At 36.3% G+C, this 17610-nt stretch overlaps 1 protein-coding gene across 6 annotated transcripts in view; it reads right to left on the minus strand.

Annotated features, from left to right (window-relative positions):
- Nucleotides 1-17610, minus strand: part of arhgap42b (Rho GTPase activating protein 42b) — a 313806-nt gene that overhangs the window by 15082 nt on the left and 281114 nt on the right. For 3 of the 6 annotated variants that reach the window (XM_030151784.1, XM_030151782.1, XM_030151781.1), the window contains 7 exons: nucleotides 16996-17080; nucleotides 16749-16807; nucleotides 12074-12179; nucleotides 10466-10625; nucleotides 7689-7839; nucleotides 5105-5470; nucleotides 2849-3005 (listed from right to left, as the gene is read on the minus strand). In XM_030151784.1, the coding sequence (XP_030007644.1) occupies nucleotides 2849-3005; nucleotides 5105-5470; nucleotides 7689-7839; nucleotides 10466-10625; nucleotides 12074-12179; nucleotides 16749-16807; nucleotides 16996-17080 (1084 nt within the window). Of the gene's footprint in view, nucleotides 1-2848; nucleotides 3006-5104; nucleotides 5483-7688; nucleotides 7840-10465; nucleotides 10626-12073; nucleotides 12180-16748; nucleotides 16808-16995; nucleotides 17081-17610 lie in introns of all 6 variants that reach the window. The other 3 variants (XM_030151783.1, XM_030151780.1, XM_030151779.1) reach the window with 1 other exon arrangement.

Below are 17610 nucleotides of genomic sequence, written 5' to 3' on the forward strand. Positions count from 1 at the left end.
AGTCGCTCCGGAGTATAAGTCGCACCAGCCAAAAAATGCATAATAAAGAAGAAAAAAACATATATAAGTCGCACTGGAATATAAGTCGCATTTTGCATCCTTGCTCTGATAGAGAGGCGGTTGCGTTGCATGAAGCGGTAACACTAAGAAGGTCCTCCCGCAAAGTCATTTATATTCATCTCCTTGGCAACTACCCGGGGGTGGAGACGCAACTGCACTGTTGACAAGCCTCTCCCAGCAGCACGTCGTTCCAGCACTCATGTGCAAACTCGTTCCTCTAGCTGTGGCCACCTAGCTTTTCGCCCGCGATTAGCTTTTTTTGTTTTCTTCATTGCAGTAAGAGTAACCTCCGCTTTTTGCCAGTCCCTCACAAGTTTCTCACTCACTCCAAACTTTCTTTCTGCTGCTCGATTACCGTTTTCGGCTGCATATTTCACTACCTGCAGCTTGTAATCTGCAGAATATGATTTTCTTTTTGATGGCATTCTTTTCAGCCCTTCTCAGCTGTCTTTATAAGTTACCGGTAACGTTGAAATTTTAAATTTTCAGTGGTACAGAAGTAGCAGGTACAGGTACACAAGCCTAGAGCGCCCTCTTGTGGCTGTCAGTGTGAAAATAACGAACATGTGAAATTATATAATAATGTGTTAGTAATTTCACATATAAGTCGCTCCGGAGTATAAGTCGCACCCCCGGCCAAACTATGAAAAAAAGTGCGACTTATAGTCCGGAAAATACGGTAATCTAAACAGCGACCAAAACCATCTACTGATCTAAACTTTAGATCAGTAGATGGTTTTGGTTGCTGGTGCATGTTTGGGTCTTTATGGGTTAAAGTCTATTTGCACGTTCTGTCATTTTAATGTGATATAATGTTACGTAACAGCTTTAACCCTTTATTGGACAAGTGACTATTTTTGGTCATTTCCGCAAACAATACAAAACAGTGACAGCAACAGGGTCTGTAAGGTCCACCTCTGCATTGAACAGTGAGTGTACCTGCTTTGTTCGGTACCATAAAGTAATGGTGGTAATGTAAGGAATGATGTTCAAAGGGATAATGTGGATGTGGACAGGGGTCTGGATCAGCACTGATGTTCTACTGTTCTAAATACATGTTCCTTTTATTTTATTAGCGGATCAATGGGTATTAAACAGTTTAGATCAGTAGATAGTTTTGGTTGCTGGTGCATGTTTGGGTCTTTATGGGTTAAGGTCTATTTGCACAGGACTAGTGTAACCTGTGGACCACTGGTGATGTGGAAATTAACCCCTAACATATATGTGTCATTGTTGTATAGTAACAAAGTAATATTTCACTACTGTACTCAAGTATGTTTTGGGAGAATTTATACTTTAGTGAGTATTTTTTATTCTGTTTACCATATTTCCTCACTCAATTGCATACTTCTACTCCCATATATTTTTAATGCACAGTACTGTTGCTCATTACAAAAATAACTTATTATTATTATTATTATCATCATCATCATCATCATCATCATCATTATTATTATTATTATTATTATTATTATTATAGCATATGCCTTGTTTTCTGTCATTTTAATTTGATATAATGTTACGTAACAGCTTTAACCCTTTATTGAACAAGTGACTATTTTTGGGTAATTTCCGCATACAATACAAGACAGTGACATCAACAGTTCCAGTGACGACAGTGAGTCAACAATCTCAGGTCCAATGTGGTCTCCAGGGTCTGTAAGGTCCACCTCTGCATGAACAGTGAGTGTACCTGCTTTGTTAGGTACCATGAAGTAATGGTACTAATGTAAGGAATGATGTTCAAAGGGATAATGGGGATGTGGACAGGATACTTATGTTGTTGTAATGCTATAAAAGTGATGTTCAAATGTTCTAAAATACATGTTCCTTTCACCTTCCATGTGTTTTTCTTATGTATAAATGATGGAAACTCGAAATTGTCCTCCATGTTCAAAGGGACAATGTGGATGTTGACAAGTGTCTGGATCAGCACTTATGTTGTTCTAATGTTCTAAAAATACATGTTCCTTTCAACTTGCATGTGTTTTTCTTGTATTTTTTATACTTACCTCTTGGATTTTTTATTTATTTTTTGCCACTTACTGGTAAAGAACCAAATATGGTAAATTCATTGACCTTGATTTTCTACATAAAAAAAATTTCTGAAAAATTTCACAAAAGTAATAAGGTCTTGTTAGGTCCTCCAATAACACACTAAGGTTGAAATTTTGAATTTCAGAGTATTTCTATGAGTGAACAATAAAGGCATAACATGGTTTCCACCCATTGCCTGATCAGAACAAACAACTCTTCTTCACTTTCTGTTTATCTGACTGAGAATGCATCTCTGCAATCTCCATTTTTAGCATTAGCCAGTTTTCCATCACACCGCTCCCTTTCCCCTATTTTGCTGATTAACTGGAATAGTTTTTTGTGGATTTGTCCAAACCACTTTATCTTTCCCAAATTGCAGAGCCAGGCCTGTGTACAAACACTGGATTAGTTTCAGCGCTCACATCGAACAACAGACCGCGAGGACATATTCGCTGAATTTGACAAAAAGTGTATTGCATTAGAACTGCTCCCTCCACCTTTAATCTGGGTGTTGTTTTGTCTATAAGAGCGAAATGGGTGAGTTAACAGCTCGAAATTGCTTTTGTTTTTTTTGTTTTTTTAAGAAAACCAGCCTGAGGACCCCAAGGCATTGTATTTCCAAGGATGTTAGAAAAAGAGAATAAATAAATATTCACATCAGATCATCTGGAAACAGTGACTATTTGCAAGAAAAGCTTGATAAATGTGACTATTAATCTATTTTCAGAGCAGCACTTATTGAAGTATTTACACTGATCCTGGTCTTTGGTAGCCGTTGCTGGGTGACGAGTCCATCCGGCGACGAATCACATCTTTCGGTGGCAGGTTAGGGAGCTCAGAAGGCTTTAAACTCTCTTTGGGCTCCAGTGTTGATAGACTTTGGACAGAGCCGGAGCAGCTCCTGTGGCCTTGAGGGAGAGATTGAAGTAATGACTTTTGGCTCTGAATAAATGACACAACAGTTAGCTCCTAAAACCACTTTCACTTGCCTCACACTGCAGAAAAGAAACTGCAGAAATGATATTTCAACGCCTGTTTATAGATTGTTCATAGATGCCATTATCGAGTGCAGCATCGGGGCTTAAGGGAAAGTTCATGACTATTTTCTGAACTTCAGTATCAGGGATTTGCAGCCCCGTGAAAAAAATATCACTTTGGGCCCCATTAATTCAATGCTCCAAAACATGCAAACCCTAAAATGTAACACTGTGCAGGCATGGGTCAATATTGTGCTTATAATAGATTGTATTATTTTGTGCAAGACTGATGAGTAATGAGTAATATTTTTTTAATGATAACAGTTTTAAATTTTGTTTATTGATATACAAATACAAACAAAATATAGTTTAACTTTTTTTTTTTCTTTTTGTTGGATCTACTAGTATCAGCCAGGAGCTTTGGCACCCGGAACAAACCATATCGAAATAAGAAGGGGGGAGGGGGACTAACTTTTATTCTTTTTTCTAAAAACAAAACTAACGCAAAGAACAAATGCATTTATTTGTGCCTTGGGAGTTTGTCTCTGAGCCCTCTTAACAGCAGCTCACTGATACTAATGTGCACTACGTGTTGATGCTAATTGCTAATGCTAAGGTATGTACTGTGTATGGGTAAAATGGGTAGGTAAAATCCAAAAGATGGAATTTCCCTACATCGATAATAAAGTGAGTTAACCTTTAAGCTTTTTTTTAACCTTGTAAATGCTGAACCATTAAATCACTGACAGAAAATTCCAGTTCTTTGAAACTAGAGCCTTTATTGGCCCATCTGAACAACTCCAAAAAAAATTTTTTTCAAATACCAATTTCCATGTATGAGTTTCAATTTTGTATCATATTTGATACATTGGGTCTCAATGCTCAAATATTACTATTTTTGAACAAACAAAAACACAATATAACACAAACATGTCTAACAAACTGGTAATTCCTTTTTAAAATTGTCAATGTTCTTCCTCCTTCCTTATTAATGACAGTCTTGTAGTGTCACTGGAAAGGCCTCTGGTGAATGAATTCCTCCCCCTGGTTGATTATCCATGTATTGCATGTATCTAATTGTATACATCAGGTTTTTCAAGAAAAAAAAATCACACTGATCATGTAGAGGGCTTCAAAATTCAATTACAATACATTTGGCGTTATAGGGTTAACAATGCCCACTTCTAATGTTCGACCAATCACACATTAGTTCCCAGACATGAAAAAAATGTTTTCCTCAGATGATATGTTGAGAGAACAAATTTCTCTGTTCTTGCAGAGTACGTAAAAACCTTAACAGTATAAGTTTTTTTTTTACATTGATATACAAATACAAACCAAATATAATTTTACTTTTTGGATGGAAGTATGTTTACTGGCATGAGCTAGGAGCTCTGGCACCATGAACAAACCATATCTTGAAATAAGGAGGGGGGAGGTAGGAGTCAGAGGCCGACAGGTTTTATTCTTTTTTGCCAAAAACAAAACTAAACTAATGCAAAGAACAAATATATTTATTTGTGCTTTGGGAGTTTGTCCCTGAGGCTTTTCTATGGCAACTCACCGATACCAATGTGTACTATGTGTTGATGCTAATGCTAACGCTAATGCTATGTACTGTGTGTGTATAGGGATGGGCAAAATGCAGAGACTGAATTTCCCTACAAAGATATCAAAGTGAGTTCACCTTATACCTTTTTTTAACCATGCCCACTTCCAATTTCTGGCCAATCACACAGTAGTTCTCGGACACTACAAGAGAAAAAAAACTTCTGCCTGAATGATGTGTCGAGAACAAGCCCTGGTTGAGAGAACAAATCATTCTGTTCTTGCGGAGTATGTAATAACCTTGATAAAATTAAAGAAAAAAAAACAGACTAAGTTCTAGTATTTTTGAGGGCCCTTATCAGTCAAGGGTGTTTAGACTCATTATCTCTTTTCTCCTCTTTTCATTCATGAGGTTAAAAAAAATAAAACTGTTGGACTCATCACAGGGAGGATTAACCTGCATTACCGGTGGATTTCCTTACCTTCAGCAGCAGAGCGGCTCAAACGTATGGGGTTGAGGTCCGCTCGGCTATGTGGCGCCTTTTTGGGGGCGGCGGACTGCCTGGACGTGATGCTGACCGAGGACAGGCTGAGGGCGTCCTCTGACTCTCCATCTGTACGCCCTGCGTCCTCCCTGGAGCTGGACTCGGGGCTGCTGACACACACGGCGTTGTTCCCGGGGCCGTTGGAGAGCTGTGACGGCGTCTGGCGGAGGTCCAGCAGAGACTTGTCCTTGGCCTGAGCGGAGGAGGCGGTTTTGGAGAAGCTGTTCTGCTCAGAGGAGTGGGATGACAGGGACTCCATGCTGCCCATGGGGGTACTGCTTCGACTGCTGCTGAAAGTGTCACCTATGCAGGGGCCAGAGGAGAGGCACGCAAGGCCCTCATTAAAACCTGCTGAGGGAGGTCGGGGTTGTTTGAGAAAATGGCTGTCTTTTAAGAAATTCTTTTTTTTTTTTTTTATACTTTATTTTTTTTCTCCATATTTTATAATAGACAAAATAAACAAAAAAATAAAACAAACAAACAAAAAACAGCTTTGTTCCTGTCGCTGTCACTGAGCTCAATAAGAAATAGTGACATTGCACTTTATTAACTTATTTTAGTTATTTATTCTATTCCTTTGCTCTATTTATTACACTGGTCAACAACAAATTTATTGTTTAAGTTTTTTGAGCTGATTTAGGATAATTTTGGTGTGCTGAATCCAAAAATCACATTAATTTTGCTCAATCAGGTCAACTTTCTGAACTATGCTACATATTGGCTTTTTAACATTTTTGCTTACATTTATGGGCATTTTCACATCATATGATACAAAATTCTTTCATATTTCTTGCAATAAACGAGTTCTGAAGATTTTACTTTTGCCAATTTATAATTAATGTTTTTTTTTAATATTACAGGTGAATGAAATGGCTTCGACTAGAAGATCTTGCAAAAATAAGCCTGACGTATTCTGCTACATCTGCGGTGAATACACCATTGTACCTAACAGGAATCAAGTCACAAGTTTCATAAAGTGTGCTTACCAATCTTACTTTAGTATTAATTATTATATTTTGTGAGAAGATCAAATTTTTCAAAATCAAATTAGCAAAACAACCTGACCTGATTGAGAAAAACACATGTCATTTTTGGATTTAGCGGTGCAAAATGGTCCTAATTCAGTTGAAAAAACCTGGACAACTTGCAAAAAACACTTTTTTGTAACCCAGTGTTATTATTGTGACTACAAATTTTTAAATTTTATGTTCTTATCCTGGTTTTTTTTATCCTGGACTGTTTTTATCCTCTCTGGGTTTTATTATGTTTTATTGCATCTTGTTTTTAATTATTTGATCTTATTTATTTATTTTATTCTTTTACTTATCCATGCTGCTATACTGATGAATGGTGGAACACTGAACACTTTCTGTCCTGTCTATAAGCTCAATTAAGTACTTGCCTAACATATTCAATGTAGGTCTTGCGGTAATGCCAAAGCAATCACCTCGACTCCAAAACAAATCTACCCACGGGTACAAATAAAGTAACCTTGAACCTTGAAAAGACAAACCACAGCAATTAGAGCTTCCAGGTTCAATCTCCAGACAAACAAAATACAGGCATACAAAAGACAGGTTCAGGGCAAATTAGGATAAGATTATACAGGTTCAAGGATTTCTTTGATTAATACTGCATGCCAGGCAACACGTAACTTGTGTTTTTCCAACCTTCTACCGGTGAAAATGCACTGGAATGGCAGTCAAACCCGTGACGTTCCACCTATGAACTCGTACTAGACCGATGTACTCCCAGTTCTGAGCTCTGACGTCACGAAGCCCATGAAACAACAATGGCGGCCCCCATGGATGTGGTGTTTATGCAAATTGTTTTTTAAAACAAGGTATTGCTCTGACATTATTTATCTGCAAATGTTCTGCACAATCAGCAGCTACTCTAGTGTTAGCTAGTTTTCAGTCCATTGAGTGCAAGAATAAATGATTACCAAATACATATCCAAATATATAAATAACATAATATAAAAAGGTATAGCAGCTTCTCTTGCCTTATGCGCCGTTTTATCTCCTCTGTTTCCCTCAAATAAGCAAAGAACAAACACCTTTAGTGATAGAAATGATTGTAAATGAGCCTAACCTATGGTCCGCCATGCTGGTTTGTTTACATCTAGCTACCACAATTCCTTGCCCTTAAACAGTTTGCCGTGACTTGCCTGGAACGTTACAAAGTCGTGAGTCGTGGTTGGAAGTCACGACTTACGGGCTCAAAAACCAGCCCGGAACGCAGCATAACATACACATTCCATTTTTCCCCAATATTTTTTTACATTTATCAACAGTGAGTCTTAATGAGAAGGTCCGTCTTTCCATGTCATAAATTTCATTCACAACAGTCGTCCAGTCCAGAAGTGTTGGGGTTAAGAAGTTCTAGTCATGTAAAGGTGATGTGAGCTAATCTGAGGTGAATCTGTCAAAACACTGGGATGACAGAGTTTTGAGATTTATTAAAGGCTACATGTGGCTTTTGGCGAACAGTGGTGCGATGGCCTGTGGATGGTACTCACTTTCTGCATCTGCCAGGCACAGTGTTGGGGTGTAGATGCTGCGGGGCTTCCTGGGTCCAGTTGACAGACAGATGGCCCTGCTCCGGCGAGAGCCAGGACGACTCTGGGGTTGGGGAAGGGGCACGTTAGGGTCTGGAGGCTGGCGAAAAACCTGGAGGTTCACACAAGAGCAATGATTAGTCAACTAAAAAGTGTCCAATGGAGCTCAAAAACTAATTAAATGTGTTAACTTTTTATTTTAAGGATTCAAATACGCAGAGCACCACGGGGTCCACAACTGTCGTACAACATATAACCATTACTGCAACAAATATAATATTAATATACATAGATGCAAACTAAAAAATATGTCGACTTTAATACACTGTCATGAATTTTAATAATGTACACTATGTATTTAGGTGAAATGCTTATTAAAATCCACAATACAATAACATTATCTATGCAGATTTGACAATTTCTATGAAAAAGCATGTTAAAGTGTTGAAGTAGCATCAAACCTGACCTGCTAGTGTTAGCATCTGTATGCTAATAAAAGCCTAACCAGTTATTTTCAGTGGTGGCTTTATAAAAAAAAAAAAAAAAAAATCATGTAAATATGAAGTACTAACATGATTCTTTAGTATTATCTCTACTACTACTATTACTATTAAATGCTAAATATTAATTCTTTCATTGTAGCTTTTTTGATTAAATTTGTCTAGTGTTTATCATGTTCGTTAGCATAAGCGCTTTCATTACCTCTGACAAGCTAACAGTTTTAAATGTTTGTTGTGTTAAATGTTGTTTAGCTAGGTAGCCATTTTACAAAAATATATGTTAATAATACATTTATGAACAGTTAATACCATTTACCTAATGGTTAAGTCTCTTATTCCTACTTACAGGCAATTCATTTGCTGCTGTAGAAATTCTGCTGATTTAAACTTTTTTAGTATTTAGCTTTTTTAGCTAAACTATAGCTCATGTTTAGCTTACAATTTCAACTTTTCACTGCTAGATAACTAGTTTTATGTAATTTCAAAATGTAGTATTTAGACTAAAAACTGGCTAATATTTTAAGATATTATATGTTTACTAAAACAAGCATAATTTCTGTTCCTATTCAGGTATGTCTCCTGTTGAAGAAATACATATGGATTCATATATTCGGCCTACATATTTGTACGAAATGCAGCTGCAGATCGACACACCAATAAAATAGACAGAATCCATATATATTTTCCTTCTGAATATAGTCTATAGCACACAGTTTGTAGCTGATATATGTATAAAATATGTAGAGTTTATATTTATGGTTTACATTTAGGCTACCACTAATATTTTACATTTGTGGTTGAATATCCAAATTTCCTTGTGCTACACTGATATTCTATTCTATTCTATTCTATTCTATTCTATTCTATTCTATTCTATTCTATTCTATACAGGTGACGTATACATGATTTTTCAGATGTAGATTGAGGAGTGTCATTTATACACTGCAAAAATCTAAATCTTGCCAAATGTATTTTTCTCATTTCTAGTCCAAATATCTCATCACACTTAAAATAACACATAATCACCTAAAGCAGGGGTCTCAAACTCATTTTCTTTCAGGGGCCACATTCAGCCCGATTTGATCTCAAGTGGGCCAGATCAGTAAAATAATAGCATAATAACCGATAAATAATGGCAACTCAACTTCAAATTTTTGTCTTTGTTTTAATGCAAAAAACCCCATTAAATTATGAAAATACTTACTTTTATAAACTCTCAGAAGAAAAAAAAATGTGAATAACCGGAAAAAAATGAAATTTGAAAGAAAAATAAGTGCAATTTAAACAATATCATGCCTCCACTTATCATTTATACATGTGCATTATGATTTGGAGTTACAAAGACATTAAACACTTAAGTAAGAGGCAGAAAATTGTTAAAATTGTGCTTAATTTTCTTTAGACATTTCAGGTTGTGTTCGTATTTGTTCAGGTTATTCCCATTTTATTGTTGCAGAGTAGTTTGTGAATGTAAATATTTTCATAATTTAATGTTATTTTTTGCACTAAAACAAAGACAGAAATTTGTCATTATTTATAGGCATAATGTTTTGTTTTGTTTTGTTTTTTCGCATCAAACCGAGAAGAAAATATGGAGTCATTATTTTTTGTAGGTTATTATGCTATTATTTTATTAGAGTTCATATTGGTCTGTATGCGGAACCTGAACTAAAATGAGTTCCACAGCCTTGACTGTGGAATTTTTGCACTTTGCAAATTCATCCCACGGGCTGGATTGAAACCTTTGGCATTTGGCCCCTGGGCCGCATGTTTGAGACCCTCGACCTAAAGAGTAACTTTTCAGTGAAATATAAAAACTAATTGTTAGACAATAGATCATGAAAATCCTACTTCAAGAAATCTGATCATGATAATTTTCACTTGTTCCATTGGGAAATATTTTTTTGCTTAATTCAAGATTTTTTTTTGCTTAATTCAAGCAAAAAAATCTGCCAATGAAAAAAGTGAAAATTATCTTCGTAAGATTTCTTGAAATAAGATTTTAAAAATATGTTTTTATATCTCACTGAAAAGTTACTCTTTAGATGATTATGTCTTATTTAAGTGTGATGAGATAATTAGACTAGAAATGAGAAAAATACACTTGGTAAGATTTTAATTTTTTTCGGTGTGTCAGTAATTTTGGCATAAATGGCCATTAAAATAAGAAATAAATGTAGAAAGAATGGGTGAAATAGTGCAGCCAAACTCACTACACACCCAAAACCAAAACAATACCTTCGTAAAGTTCTCAATAAGTATTTCCACCACAATGTTCTGGAACTTAATGTTCATCATGGCAGCCACAGTCTCCTCCTGCGACCTCATCAGCGTTGGTCCAAAGATGACCCCCAGGTTGGACACCGTCATCAGGTTGAACTGGTTTTGGGCGGAGACTCTGCACATAGAGGAAGTGAGCGTTAACATCCCAGTAAAACAGTAGTTGCTTTTCCATTGGACATCTGTGCAAAACTTTACCGATATTTACTAAATGCCAAAAAAAAGAAGTGCATAATGTCAGTTTTTCCATTAAATCACAATTGCGATGATTTGTTTATTTATTATCGCGAGATGACACGAGAAGTCATTCCATAAACATGACGACGGACGTAAATATCATGTTAATTTACAGATATATTCATTATTATTATATATTACCCCTCTATTCCATACTAAATTAAAAAAACAATTCAGTTTCCTGGTGTGTTCACACATAGCGCACCATGTTTCTTTTAAAACTCTTCTTCTTCGCTTGTTGTAACGTCCGTCAACATCTGTTTTTTTTTTTATTCACATGACTCTAGTTGTGGAAAAGGTCTTTCCATTGCAGTTTAGCGTGATATACCAATTGTGCTACACCCGCTTACCAGGGCAAAAACTTTTAAGCGAAAAATGAGAGTTTTTGTTAAATTGTTGTTTTTCCATTTGGTCAATTTTATGCACAATTTGAGGGTCAATGGAAAAGCGACTACTTAGTCATTAGATGTTGGTACAGATGTAAAAGCTGGTTCTGTACTTATTATTGTAGCACATACCGCATTGATATTCTAAATGTGAACCTTTCAAGACTTTTTTGTTTTGTTTTGTGTGTTTTTGTTAATGGAGAAGGTTGGTGTACTTGTTCTTGTGTTTGTTTGCATGTAAAAAAAAAAAAAAAAAAAAGGAAATCGTGCAACAATTTATTTTCAACTGATGTCACATATGATACGATATTTGTATTGCCCAATTTTGATAAAACTCCAAATAAACAAAGGTTGGAAAAAAAAAAAATGGGGTCATGAACCAAAAAAGGTTGGGAACCACTGATTTACAGATATATTCATTATCATTATATATTACCCCTCTATCTCGTACTAAATTAAAAAATGATTGGGTTTCCTGGTGTGTCCATACATACCGCGACATGTTTCTTCTTCTTCTTTGCTTGTTGTAACATATGTCAACATTCTTTTTATTTAATTCACCTGACTCTAGTTGCAAAAATAGGTCTTTCCATTGCAGTTTTGCATGATATACCATTTGCGCTACGCCCCAAAAACCTCCTCTTGCCAGCGCAAAAACTTTTAATCGAAAAATGAGACTTTTGGCCAAATTGTCGTTTTTCCATTAGGTAAATTTTTATGCGCAAGTTATATTTGTGTAATTTGATTGTCAATGGAAAAGCGACTCCTGTTCTCTGCTGATAATCGTCATCTCATCTGCATGCAGTCAGTCTTCAGTCACTGCTGACAGTTTTTAAAGACACCTACAAATGCACTGAGGTGTCCCTGAACTGTGAAGACAGTCTAATCAGCTCAAACCATTTTTATCTCCTCAGTGTTACTGATTCTTTACAGGAACACGTACGTGACGAGGTGTTTTATTAGAAGCTCCAGCATTTCCCTGTTCCTCTCCGGCAGCTTGTGAACCAAGGCATGAACGGCGCACACTCTGTAGTTCTGGTCATCAGACTCTGAGAAACAGCAAATGGACATCAGTGAGAATGTGTTTCTGTAAGTACTGTAATCAGATTAACATTAGCATGGTGCAAGTACAAGACCGGCAAAGTGGAATGCTGCTCTATAAAGTTCCAGAAAAACAATTTGTCAAATACAGAAAATGTACTTGAAATTATGGTGGCAGTATAAATAATAACAGCAACGAGAAAATGAGCTTGTTAAACCATTTAACTTCTCGGTTTGACATGAAATGTGAGTAATTTGATGCACATGGCACGCAGCCACGATCTGAGATGGAAATGGTTTAAGTGGAACAATTGTTGCTCATTTGATTTCCATGCAAAGGCCTACAGTGCACTCGAAGCTGAATTAACGAAAAAAAATCTCAAATGCAGTTCGCTTCAAGTTCAATCACTTTGAAAAGTAATGCACTAATGCAAAGCGTGGGAGACAAGTGGTTTAAAATCATTTATATATTATTACTGAATAAGCCAGATTTAACAGTTTAAAACATTCTTTTTTTCTGCAACAAATACAGTATATTTGAAAAAAAAAAAAATTAAATAAAAAAATACAGGGTTTTAGCTTGATTAACCCATAAAGACCCAAACAGCCACCGACGACCAAAACCATCTACTGATCTTAAATGTTTAATGCCTGTTGATCCATTAATCCTATCAATACATGTCAATAATTGGTGTAAACTGTAGTTTGTCATCTTTTCATGGTCATCAGATGTGACCCATTTGGACGTTCAGAGGCTCCCTAGTTACCGTGGAAACACCGTCATCTTCTACAACATTGATTCACAAGGAAAACCCATGGAGTCGGATCAATGACAGTGGTTTTTGAGGCTTGTTTTTATGTTCAGTTAATGATGTATTTTGATGAAAGAGTCATATTTTCTTCATTTTTCTGTGTTTTTAGATAATAACCTTTGAATCTACTCAAAGTTTTCATGAAAATCTACATGAACAGTCAATTAAACATGGGGGAAAATACATACAGTCACGGAAAAAATGATTAGACCACCCCTTGTTTTCTTCAATTTTTTGTTCATTTTAATGCCTGGTACAACTAAAGGTACATTTGTTTGGACAAATATAATGATAATAACACAAATAGCTCATAATAGTTTAATTTCAGAGCTGATATTGATCCATTTTCCATGTTTTCTTGATAATAGCCAAAATCACTTCAGTTCTTACATCCATATCTCTGTCATTGTACTGACAAAAACAGTGCTTTTAGGCATTCCGTATTTTCTTTTGTCTGTTTTAGTCACATGATACACACAGGAGTTAGTACTTAGGATAAAAACATAACCGCTGTTTTTGTTTTTGATGACTTTTGATGGTCGAATAATTATTTCTGTGACTGTAATTTACACTGAATAATGCAAAAATACATAGGATAATATAATAAATGGTGACAAATCCCTTAAAAGGTTAAAAAAGAGAGAAAAATCCATTCAAGAGCTGCCATAGAAGTTGTTCTGGGTCTTTATGGGTAAATTCCTGGGGGCTGATCTGCTTTGGCAGAGGTCTGCGTTCTCCGAGTGCTTTTCTAGTTTGTCTGTTTGTTTGTTTGTTAGTCTGTTAGCAAGATAACACAAAAAGTTATGGATGGATTTTCATGAAATTTTAAAGGTGCGGGAGACTTTTGTGACCAATTTTTCATCAAATCTGTAAAACCTCAGTCATATCCTCAGTATCGTGAATCTGTAAGTCTTTCTGTGATTACACACCTGAATCTCCTGCATTACAGTGAACAATTTCGAAGTGTCATCCACCATAAACAAACCATATGTTTATTATTGTTTTGGGCATTTTTTGGAATTTTGTTGCGATGTGCATTGTGGGAAACAGCAGTTTGCCCCGCCTTCTGGCAGCGGCAGGAGCTCCTTTCCCTTTATGCATATTCCTCCAGCCGTTTCCAAGTCGTGTTTGTTTCCTCCATATAATATCATATGGTCGCACTGCCGCTGCCGGTGTCAGGCGGTGGTGTGAGCCTTCGCTTCCTGCAATGTACGTTGCGACAAAATTCCGAAGATGCCCGAGTTACCTCCCAGCTCTGTTTGTAAATACATGGTTTTGTTTATGGTGGATGGCACTAAGAAACTGTTCACCGTAATGCAAGAGATTCAGGTGAGTAATCACAGAAAGACTTACAGATTCATGATACTGAGGATATGACTGAGGTTTGACAAATTTGATGAAAAACTGGTCATGAAAGTCTCCCGCACCTTTAAAGAAATGTTGATACGTCTCTTATTTCTGTGTACTATACTACCTTTTTTTTTTTTTTTTTACCTTTACGATTTGAGTTCCTTTATCATTATTTATGGTTTCTGTTTTTGATTTTCTTTTATGTTTTTCCTTACTTTTTTATTTATTGATTTATTGATTTTTTGGGGGGGTTTTTTGGCCTGTGGGTTGGGTGGGTTGGAAGGGATGGGTGTTGACAGTCAGATATGTCATTCTTGATTGTGCATTGACTGTTACGAATTGATATACGGGGTGGGGAAGCAAAATTTACAATGAACATTTAGTTGTTTTTTCTCAGCAGGGACTACGTCAATTGTTTTGAAACCAAACATATATTGATGTCATAATCATACCTAACACTATTATCCATACCTTTTCAGAAACTTTTGCCCATATGAGTAATCAGGAAAGCAAACGTCAAAGAGTGTGTGATTTGCTGAATGCACTTGTCACACCAAAGGAGATTTCAAAAATAGTTGGAGTGTCCATAAAGACTGTTTATAATGGAAAGAAGAGAATGACTATGAGCAAAACTATTACGAGAAAGTCTGGAAGATACTATTAAAGAAGAATGGGAGAAGTTGTCACCCGAATATTTGAGGAACACTTGCGCAAGTTTCAGGAAGCGTGTGAAGGCAGTTATTGAGAAAGAAGGAGGACACATAGAATAAAAACATTTTCTATTATGTACATTTTCTTGTGGCAAATAAATTCTCATGACTTTCAATAAACTAATTGGTCATACACTGTCTTCCAATCCCTGTCTCAAAATATTGTAAATTTTGCTTCCCCACCCTGTAATGTCTGTCGTGTTCACTGAAAATGTTCAATAAATATAGTTGGGAAAAAAAAAAAAAAAAAAAGAAACGTTGATATTGGCACAAGGAACAAATGATAAAATTTTGGTGGTGATCGGGGGGCAGACTTTTTGTTTGTTTGTCTGTCCCTTACCAAGATAACTCAAAAAGTTCTAATTATGGAGGGATTTTGATGAAATTTCAGGAAACATTGATACTGGCACAAGGAACAAATGATTACATTTTGGTGGTAATTTGGGGGGGGGGGGTTCTAGTTTGTTTATTTTGTCTATTATAAAATATGGAGATAAAAATAAAGTATAAATATTCCAGTTTATTCTTTGTGCCGGGGCCCGTCTCAGAAACTCTTCAGTTTCCCAGGGTGTCCCATTTCACATAATGTAAATGTAAAATGTAATGTCTTTACACTTGGTTCTTTCAATACACTGAACAAAAATATAAATGCCCCACTTTTGTTTTTGCTCCCATTTTTCATGAGCTGAACTCAAAGATCTAAAACTTTTTCTGTGTACACACAAGGTTTATTTCTCTCAAATATTGTTTACAAATCTGTCTAAATTTGTGTTAGTGAACACTTCTTCTTTGCTGAGATAATCCATCCACCTCACAGGTGTGGCAGATCAAGATGCTGATTAGACAGCAGGATTTTTGCACAGGTGTGCCTTAGGCTGGCCACAATAAAAAGCCACTCCAAAATGTGCAGTTTTATCACACAGCACAATACCACAGATGTCACAAGTTTTGAGGGAATATGCAATTGGCATGCTGACTTCAGGAATCTCCACCAGAGCTTTTGCCTGTGAATTGAATGTTCATTTCTCTACCATAAGCCATCTCCAAAGCTGTTTCAGAGAATTCATGAAGAAGACTGTGCGAGGAAAATGGTGGTCACACCAAATACTGACTGGTTTTCTGACCCCCCTGGACCACCCAATACAGTAAAAGTGCACATTTTAGAGTGGCCTTTTATTGTGGCCAGCCTAAGTCACACCTGTGCAATAATCCTGCTGTCTAATCAGCATCTTGATCTGCCACACCTGTGAGGTGGATGGATTATCTCAGCAAAGGACAAAAGAGAAGTGCTCACTATCACAGATTTAGACAAATTTATGAACAATATTTCAGAGAAATAGGCCTTTTGTGTACATAGAAAAAGTTTTAGATCTTTGAGTTCAGCTCATGAAAAATGGGAGCAAAAACAAAAGTGGTGCGTTTATATTTTTGTTCAGTGTAGTTTGTTTATTTTGTCTATTATAAAATATGGAGATAAAAATAAAGTATAAATATTCCAGTTTATTATTTGTGCCGGGTCCCGTCTCAAAAAACTCTTCTGTTTCCCAGGGTGTCCCATTACCCATAATGTAAATGTAAAATGTAATGTCTTTACATTTGGATCTTTTAATAGATATGTAAATAAATCAATGAAATGAAATCAAACAGTGATCTACATAGACACAACAGTTCTGAAAAACCTATGATATTATTTTTCATTACTTACTGACAGCCATGATAAAATCTTTGTGGAGCTTGAAGGTCATTAGAGGCTCCGAGAGACACCTGGTGAATAAGGAGAACAGTTGCCATTTATTCCCTGAGTTACATAGGTTTTAATGCAGCCACCTTCCTTTGTGAGTCAGTAACGGCTCTGAATGCATGACTAACACCAGGGAGGTTTCAAAGAGGCATTATGGAGGTAATGACTATTCCTGACAGCGAAGGACACACAACTGGAAGGGCGCGCTGACCTGAGGTAATTCTTCAGACCGCTGGTGATAGTTTTGTTGTCCCACGTCTCTGGATCCAGGTCTATATCCACCGGGGCCTTAGATGCTATTGGAAGACACATTTTATTTTTAGTTTGTGAAAACGATTAAATTCCAGCCTGACGAAGCGGTTAAAAGAGTCATAAAAACACCGACTAAACATACATTTCCGTGCTCGCAGTTTAATGTGTGGTTTCCAACTGAGACGGACATCATGTTTATGAGACACTTAAATAAATTATTCAGACATTTCCTGTTCAGTTGTATGGACGGTAAGGAAATTATGTTGCGTTATCTAATAATGTGATGATAGAAGTAGACTGAGGCAAGTGGCTGTTACACTGTCACACCACAAGGAGGACCTCTTTACCCACTGTGAGTTTGGTAAAGCTTTAGCATCAACACAGAAGAACTCAACTAAAACTATAAAGACTAATAATTAAACGCCAACCATTCAAGTCTGACGCACAAAAACAAAAAAAATATCAATACCTTATAATAAATACACTCGACTCCAGCACTTTAAAGACAGTATTTTCAGTATTGTTGTATTTTCTAATAGTAATACAAAGCTTATTTTCCCACAAACAACAGATG

Source organism: Sphaeramia orbicularis, chromosome 13 (assembly GCF_902148855.1).
Source record: "Sphaeramia orbicularis chromosome 13, fSphaOr1.1, whole genome shotgun sequence".
NCBI classification, from domain to species: domain Eukaryota; kingdom Metazoa; phylum Chordata; class Actinopteri; order Kurtiformes; family Apogonidae; genus Sphaeramia; species Sphaeramia orbicularis.